This window comes from Odocoileus virginianus, chromosome 20 (assembly GCF_023699985.2).
Source record: "Odocoileus virginianus isolate 20LAN1187 ecotype Illinois chromosome 20, Ovbor_1.2, whole genome shotgun sequence".
NCBI classification, from domain to species: domain Eukaryota; kingdom Metazoa; phylum Chordata; class Mammalia; order Artiodactyla; family Cervidae; genus Odocoileus; species Odocoileus virginianus.
In genome coordinates, this window is record NC_069693.1 from 3,074,589 (window position 1) to 3,082,771 (window position 8,183).

The 8,183-nt window shown below is 49.1% G+C and overlaps 1 protein-coding gene across 3 annotated transcripts; it reads left to right on the forward strand.

Moving 5' to 3' along the window:
* Nucleotides 1–35: 35 nt before the first annotated feature.
* On the forward strand, nucleotides 36–4,015 carry TSEN34 (tRNA splicing endonuclease subunit 34). 3 transcript variants are annotated; one of them, XM_070450274.1, is made up of 5 exons: nucleotides 36–125; nucleotides 1,340–1,586; nucleotides 1,816–2,065; nucleotides 2,214–2,468; nucleotides 3,525–4,015. In XM_070450274.1, exons 2-5 carry the CDS (start codon nucleotides 1,344–1,346, stop codon nucleotides 3,710–3,712), a joined length of 936 nt encoding a protein of 311 aa, XP_070306375.1. In that variant the 5' UTR covers nucleotides 36–125; nucleotides 1,340–1,343; the 3' UTR covers nucleotides 3,713–4,015. The 3 variants fall into 3 exon arrangements, with proteins under 3 accessions (XP_070306375.1, XP_020751225.2, XP_070306374.1); XM_020895566.2 differs by lacking the exon at nucleotides 36–125 and adding an exon at nucleotides 179–335; XM_070450273.1 differs by lacking the exon at nucleotides 36–125 and adding an exon at nucleotides 758–987.
* Nucleotides 4,016–8,183: the final 4,168 nt, after the last annotated feature.

Below are 8,183 nucleotides of genomic sequence, written 5' to 3' on the forward strand. Positions count from 1 at the left end.
ATACGAAAGAGGCGGGGCCCAGAAGCCCCCCCCCCCCAGGGGGTGGGGTAAACAGAGTCCGACCTCAAGGGGCGGGGCCAGCGTGGCGAGCGGCCCGTTTCCTAGTCCCGGAACCGAGGAGGGAGGTGCGCTTCGAGGGGCGGGCTCGAGGGATTTACACTATAGGGGGAAGGCAGGGCTTCGGCCCTGCGGGGCGGGCCCCAGACTTCCCGCTCCGCTGAGGTGGCGGCGTGACGACATCGACGCAGGGGGTCGGCATGGGGGGTGGAGGAAACCCCGCGTGGCGCGCTACGTAGGGGGTGGCTCCGCTGGGACTGCGAGCTGGTGTTTACGAGGTGAATAGCTGGTTCCGTCAGAGGACGGTGCCACATTCTGAAGGGAGCGCTCACGAGCGGGCTGAGCCCGCCCGAGAGGAGAACGCTCTGGGCTTCCGGCTGTGGGTTCGGTCGTGTGGCGGGAACTCCAACCGAGGAGAGAGCCCGCGGCCGAAGGGGGCGGGGCCTCAGGCTGTGGGCTTGACTTGAGCCGAAGCCGTCCGAACGCCTGACGCCTTGTCTTCCGGAGGGGGTGGGGCCTCAGGTTGTGGGCTTGACGTGAGCCGAGGCCGTCCTAACGCCTGACGCCCAGTCTTCGGGAGGGGGCGGGGTCGCGATCGGCTGACCCGAGGATGTCCGAACGCCTAACCCCGCGTCTTCGGGAGGGGGCGGGGCCGCGATGGGCTGAGCCGAGGACTTCTGAACTTACGAAGCGGCCGCGCTCGGGCGGGGGCGGGGCTTCGCATTCTGCGAGCCGGACTCAGAGTGGGGACCTGAGGCTGGACCTCGAGGGCTCAGAAAGAAGGGTCCCCGAGGAACCCCCAAGGGGGCGTGGCCTCGGGGGGCTTTGGCCTCCGGAGGTCCCGACACCTGACGGGAACACCGGAGGGCGACGCCGAAAAGGACCTTTCGGAGGGGGCGTGGTCCGCCCTATGGCAGGCTTTGCCGCCAGGCGCGGGGGCCCGCGCGGCCAGTCTCGCCCCTGGCCAGAATGCTGACCGCAGGGCCCGAGGCGCCCGGGCGGGGCCCCGGCGCTCCTTTCGGGGCGGGGCCTCGTCTGGGTCAGCCCCGGGGCCTGGCGGGATCGCCCGGGGGCGGAGCCCGTCGCCCAGGGGGCGGGACTGGTGCGCCCGCTCAGCAGGTGGCGAACGCGGCTCGGAGCGAGGCTCCGCCCCACGAGCCTCAGGGGCGGGGCCTCGCCGAGACCCCCCAGCTAGGCGGTGGGCACCCTCCCAGCGGCGCGAATCCCGCGGCGAGAGGCGTGCTGCTCGGTGGGTGACTGTTGTGCCCCTGGCTTCCCGCAGGAGGATGCTGGTGGTGGAGGTGGCGAACGGCCGCTCCCTGGTGTGGGGGGCCGAGGCGGTGCAGGCGCTGCGGGAGCGCCTGGGCGTGGGGGGCCGCACGGTGGGCGCCCTGCCTCGCGGGCCCCGCCAGAACTCGCGCCTGGGCCTCCCACTGCTGTTGATGCCTGAGGAGGCGCGACTGCTGGCCGAGATCGGCGCAGTGACCCTAGTCAGCGCCCCGCGCCCGGACCCCCGCCAACACAGCCTGGTAAGTGGGGGCAGGCTAGGGACTCCCCTCCCGGGGACCTGCAGGAGGAGAGGCTGGGACGACAGATTCCTGGTTGGGAGGGCTCTGAGAGTCCTGGATTCTGGAATTCTGTGAGAGTAGGATAGTAGGATCCCCGGGTTCACTCCCCGAGGTTTGGAGGAGCCAGAGTTAGAATTTCTAAGGCAGTGCATGTCTGAATCCTGATATTACAGCAAAGTTTACTTCTCAGGCACTGGCATCCTTCAAGCGCCAGCAAGAGCAGGGTTTCCAGGAGCAAAGCGCCCTGGCAGCTGAGGCCCGAGAGACCCGTCGTCAGGAGCTCCTAGAGAAGATTACAGAGGGCCAGGCTGCGAAGAAGCTAAAGCTGGAACAGGAATCAGGGACCAGTGGGAGCCAGGAGGCCGGTGGGAAGCAAGCTGCCGAAGAGAATGAGGCCAGTGCTGGCCAGGCTGCTGGAGAGCATGAGGAAGCATGTGAAGGTGGGGGTTGGAGTCCATGGACCAGGGGAAAGAGGGAAGAGATCCTTGGGGGGTTTTTGGCTGGGACTCTAGGGCTGATCCTCCCTGGGGCCTGAGAAAAAAGCCTTGCCCCTTGGATTCATCAAACGCTTGGATTCTTCCCCACCAGGCTCCTCTTCCCAGCCAGGGCCTTCAAATGGAGTGGCCCCCTTACCGAGGTCTGCTCTGCTTATCCAGTTGGCGACTGCTCGGCCGCGGCCCATCAAGGCTAGGCCCCTGGACTGGCGTGTCCAGTCCAAAGACTGGCCCCATGCTGGCCGCCCTGCCCACGAGCTTCGCTACAGCATCTACAGAGACCTGTGGGAACGAGGCTTCTTCCTCAGTGCCGCTGGCAAGTTCGGGGGCGACTTCCTGGTCTATCCTGGTGAGTTTGTGTTGGGACCTCTGGTGACATTTTTCTTCACAATCCCACCACGGTCTGCGTTTCCCCCCTTTTTTGGTCTCCTTTTCTCAGCCTCTGAAACCATGGGAAAACAGAAAACACTTGGGAATCCAAGCTTTTTTGGAGAGCAGTTTAGTAAATGAACAAAGAGGGGGGAAAAAACTCTCACAGAAGACATATAGAATAAAACGTAAATCATATTTTGTAGTGTTATGTACATTACTATATCTAATAATACATACACATTGCAAATTCTTTACCACTGAGCCACTTGGGAAGCCCTTCCATATCTTGGCTATTGTAAATAATGCTGCAGTGTACATAGGGGTGTGTTTATCTTCTTGAATTAGTGTTTTCACGTTTTTTCAGATAAATACCCAGGAGTAGAATTGCTGGAAGACTTGCTCTTTTAGAATTATGTTACCTGTTAGTTTTCTGTATAGTGCCTTACTCAGGGTCCTACTCTACTTGATCAGGTTCGTCTAACCTGGGAGCAAAGTATAGCCCCCCTCCCCTCAGCCTGTCAAATGAGGCACACTGACAGGTTTGTTTTTTTTTTTTAATAAAGTTTTATTGGAACACAGCTCTGTTTGTTTACATATGGTCAGTGAATGCTATGGTGCTAGATTGGCAGAGTTGAGTATTTGCAGCATGGCCCACAAAACTGAAAATATTTACTATCTGGCCCTTTTCAGAAAAATTTGGTTGACTCCTTAATTCTATTTTATTATGCCCTCCTGTTGTAAATCGTTCTCTTCTTTTAGTCTGAGTCACTTCTCATTGGATATTTATGATACGATATACATGATACCCTTTGAGTTCCTCATGGCTTTGACTGACAGTGATATATTCAGTTACTTGTTTTTAAATAAGATATACATAATGTGTCAACTTGCTCCACCCCCCAGGCCCAAGGGTGTCTTTTGCAATATTGGTAGTGATGGCTGGATGCATTGAGATCCCCTCCGTGTTGGAGGTCCCAGTGTCTTCCAGTTCTCCACCAGTGGAAACTGCTACCTGCCTCTCTCCTTCTCCCAGGCGACCCGCTCCGTTTCCACGCTCACTACATCGCCCAGTGCTGGGCTCCCGGGGACCCCATCCCACTGCAGGACCTGGTTTCGGCTGGCCGCTTGGGCACCAGTGTCAGAAAGACGCTGCTGCTGTGCTCCCCGCAGCCCGATGGTAAGGTGGTCTACACGTCCCTGCAGTGGGCCAGCCTGCAGTGAGCTCCAGAGACCTGTGGGCGCTCGGCTGTGTCCGTGGCAAGACCCTTTCTAGACGGTTCCAAGCTCATCTCTGCGTGGGAGGTCCCGCCCAACCTCCTGCCTCTTGGCGGTTAGTGTTCGATTCCAGATGTATAAACACTACATCCTCCTTATACCCCTCCCCAATCCAAAGCACTCAGTGGCTGTGTTGTTTTTATAGTTACCAGTTTCCAACCATGAGCTTCCTGAGTGTGAAAGCTGATTCATCTCTCTTTTCTACAGGGCTTAGGTCCCAAGAGGTCTCAATAAATTTGTTGAATCAGTGTGGAGTTTGTGGTTTGAATCCTTCAGACAATCCTGGGAGGTGTGGGCATTTGCTGCAGTGTTTAGGCAGCTGAGGAAAAGCCTGGGGGAGGGGAGATGACTTGCCCCAGGTCCCACCTCTAGTAAGGAGCAGGTGTGTTAAGTCACTGAGTTGTGTCCAACTCTTTGTGACCCCATGGGCTTCCCTGGCGGATCAAATGGTAAAGAGTACGCCTCCAATGTGGTAGACCTGGGTTCGATCCCTGGGTTGGGAAGATCCCCTGGAGGAGGGCATGGCAACCCACTCCAGTGTTCATGCCTGGGGAATCTCCATGGACAGAAGAGCCTGATGGGCTATAGTCCATGGGGTCACAGAGAGTCGGACACGACTGAGCAACTAAACACAGGTTCCTCTGTCCATGGGATTCTTCCTCTGCACAACACTTAACTTTGGAAAAGCTTTAAGACATTTCAGATGCATACAAAGGCATAAATAAAAAATAACTCATGAAAAAAAGGAGGCGACTGCTGCAGTCTTAAGGAGTAGGGGGGGGGGATATCCGAGGTGGTCTTGCTCTTGGATTGGCTGGCGTTTATTCAGCTGTTGGGAGAATTACTTTTTATACCATACATTTATATTCTAGATTCTCCTTTGTATGCTGTATTCCACAATTTTTTACAAAAGCTAAAACACATACGTATGAAATATGCATTCATAAAACAATTTGCAGAGCTGCCTTTCTGCTTAACAAATTACTAGAATATTACCAGTGCCAACTTCCAATATTTAAGAAACTGATTAAAAAAATTTTTTTTAATCTATTTATTTGGCTGCACCAGGTCTTAGTTGTGGCATGTGGGATCTAGTTCCCAACCAGGGATAGAACTCGAGCCCCCGACAGGTAATAAATGCTGGAGAGGGTGTGGAGAAAAGGGAACCCTCTTACACTTTTGGTGGCAATGTAAACTGGTGTAACCACTTGGGAGAACAGTATGGAGGTTCCTTAAAAAACTAAAAATAGAACTACCAAATGACCCAGCAATCACACTACTGGGCATGTATACTGAGAAAACCATACTTTGCAAAGATGCATGCAGCACTATTTACAATAACCAAGACATGGAAGCAACCTAAGTGTCCATCAGATGAATGGATAAAGATTTGGTACATATATGCAATGGAATATTACTCAGCCATAAAAAGGAATGAAATATTGCCATTTGTTTGCAGCAAAATGAGTGGACCTAGAGATTATCACAGGTGATGATAACTAAATGAAGCCAGGCAATGACGAGTATTATATGGTAATCACTTTTATGTGGAGTCTTAAAAAAAAAGATAAAAATGAACTTATTTACAAAACAATCAGACTCACAGACATAGAAAACAAACATGGTCACCAAAGGGAACAGTGAGGGGAGGAAAGATAAATTATAAGTTTGGGATTAATATATACACACTACAATATGTAAAGTAGGTAAAAGACAAGAATTAACTAGATAGCACAGGGAACTATAGGGCTTCCCAGGTGGCACTACAGGCAAAGAACCAGCCTGATAATATAAGGGACAAGAGATGTGGGTTTGATCCCTGGACTGGGAAGATTCCCTGGAGGAGGGCATGGCAACCTACTTCAGTATCTTGCCTGAAGAATCCCATGGACAGAGGAGCCTGGTGGGCTACAGTTCACGGGGTTGCAAAGAGTTGGACACGATTGAAGCAACTTAGTATGCACACACTGTAGCCTGACTGGCTTCTCTGTCCACTAGCGCCACTGGGAAGCCCAGGATTAAGTAAATTAACATGGGTACAATTCTTTGAACGGGGCCTGATGTATAGTACTTAAGTATTCTAGAATGCCACCTATTATTATTTTTAGTGATAGAAATAATGGGTCACACGAATTAAAACATAAACAACAACAAACCCCCCCCGCCAAACCGTAAGGTGTTTAGCCCAAAGCCTAGGATATTTAGAGTGCTTGTTAAATATTATCTAACCACGATAAAGTTATTGGTGTGAATGGGATTATCCCAGACAGAAAAGCACTAGAGGAAATAATCCTGGGGCTGTCTGAGAGGACATATATATATATATATATATATGTATATATATATATATATAAATTGTTCCGGGTTTAGAGCAAGAGGTTTCAGAACATTTCCCCTGTTCTGGAAACCTCAGGATATAAACTGCTGTCTTTCACAAAAAGGCACAGTCTTTCAATCATTGGATCTTAAGTTTAAAAAAAGTCAGTTACCTTTACGTACACACACACACACACACACACACACACACACACACACACACACACACACACAGAGTTTTCGTCAGTCACCTTCTTAAGGAGGCTTCCCTGACCATCCTTTCTGAAATACCAGTTTCCCTCAGTCATTGAGAGATGTGCTTAGTCGCTCAATCCTGTCCGACTCTTTGCGACCCCGTGGACTGTAGCCTGCCAGGCTCCTCTGTCCATGGACTCTCCAGGCCAGGATACTGAAGTGGGTAGTCGTTCCCTTCTCCAGGGGATCTTCCCAACCCAGGGATTGAACCCAGGTTTCCTGCATTGCAGGCGGATTCTTTTTTTTTTTTTACTGTGCAGTTCAACTTTTAATAAAATCAGAATATGCACAGCACATGCAGTGCTAGCATCTAAACTAATACAATAAGCAATTACTAAAGCTACAGTGACTTGAGTTTCAATCTTTACATTCAGCAAGTTTAAATTCACTCTTACATGATTTTTGAAACCTTATTTATTAACTGAAAATATTGCTTGCTGATAAAACTTGCTCAAATGCTATCGCTGAATGTACAAGTCACTGATTATGCCAATACAACAAAGATAACCACATGTTTCAGGATTGCAATGAGCCAGACATTCACTGGAAAAAAAATACACACAATGAAACAAAACACACAATATTTGAATATGGACACTTCATATCAGTGTTTTGAAGTGTTTCATTATTATCTCAAGACGAGTGTATCAAAACCTTGGCATGATTTAATTTAAAGTCGCCAATTTTGTTTTTACTAACATCAGAAAGTTATGGCTACACTGCCAATGCCGGGTCTGCTTAATTTGACTTAAGAGTTTAATATGACTTAACATTAAAAGCTCACACTACCCCGAAATATATAATTTCACGCATACGGTGACATTCAACATTCAAGTGCCAGTGTTTTTGTACTGTCTTTTGGTCAAGTTTCTTTAAACTTTCAAAGAATCACTTTTAGGCTTACAAAAATAAATATTTGTCAAAATGTTCAATAAATATTACATAAAACTAGCAGCAAAAAGTATCTAGAAATCTGTCGTGTGCAAATAGTTTTATTCCCAACTATCATTCCCATGGTCCCAAATAAATTTTAGAATCTAGTCCCATCCCCTTCCTAGACAAGCTGCGTTCAACAATCTCCAAGAGACAAAATAAGATTGGAAGTTTAAGGACACGCACACAAGACATATATATAAAATTCTCTGAATGTGCAGTAAAAGAAGTACTTTGTAAAAAGTTATGGGCAAAATGTACAAGGGCCTAAACCTAGACTAATTGAAATAGCACCATAACAAATGACCTCAATACTGTCAAGTGCACCTACTTAATAAAAGTTTTAGAACAAGGCACAATACACTTGAAAATCTATTGCACTTTAGGAAATTTTTGCCATCTTCCTATACCACTGTAAAAAGATTGAGCATTTTGATCACCGCATTCTGGCCACAAAATTAGCACAGAATTCAAAAGTGGCAGAGGCATTTTAGTGGTGGACAATGCTCATCTTTGGCCAGATTTAGCATAAACAGACTATAAATACAATGGAAACCTATGCAACTAAAACTGACTAAAACTGCACTGTATAGCAGAATTGACACCTTGTGCAGTTATGTACATATTTCCAACCTGTGTGATCTCAAAGATTTCAGTTTGTTACTCTTCTGGAGTGCAGGCGGATTCTTTACAGACTGAGTCATCAGGGAAGCTCAGTCATTATCAGTAATTTATTTTCTTCACAGCAGCAATCTGAAATGATCTTCTTATTATTGTTCCCCCTCTTGCCTTAGGCTCAAAGTTTCACTAATAGAGGGGCTGTTGAAGGGTTCAAAAGGGCAGATTGGCTTCTGGCTGTGCCTCGGATAGACATTCTGATATGAAAAGTGATTTTTTTACTATTCATGGATAT

Excerpts from the sequence above, each read along its gene's own strand:
- TSEN34 (XM_070450273.1), top strand. The coding sequence starts at position 968 with ATGGCAGGCTTTGCCGCCAG. Across the intron at positions 988-1,339 it reads ATGGCAGGCTTTGCCGCCAG|GAGGATGCTGGTGGTGGAGG; the intron begins GCGCGGGGGCCC and ends GGCTTCCCGCAG. Across the intron at positions 2,066-2,213 it reads GCATGAGGAAGCATGTGAAG|GCTCCTCTTCCCAGCCAGGG; the intron begins GTGGGGGTTGGA and ends CTTCCCCACCAG.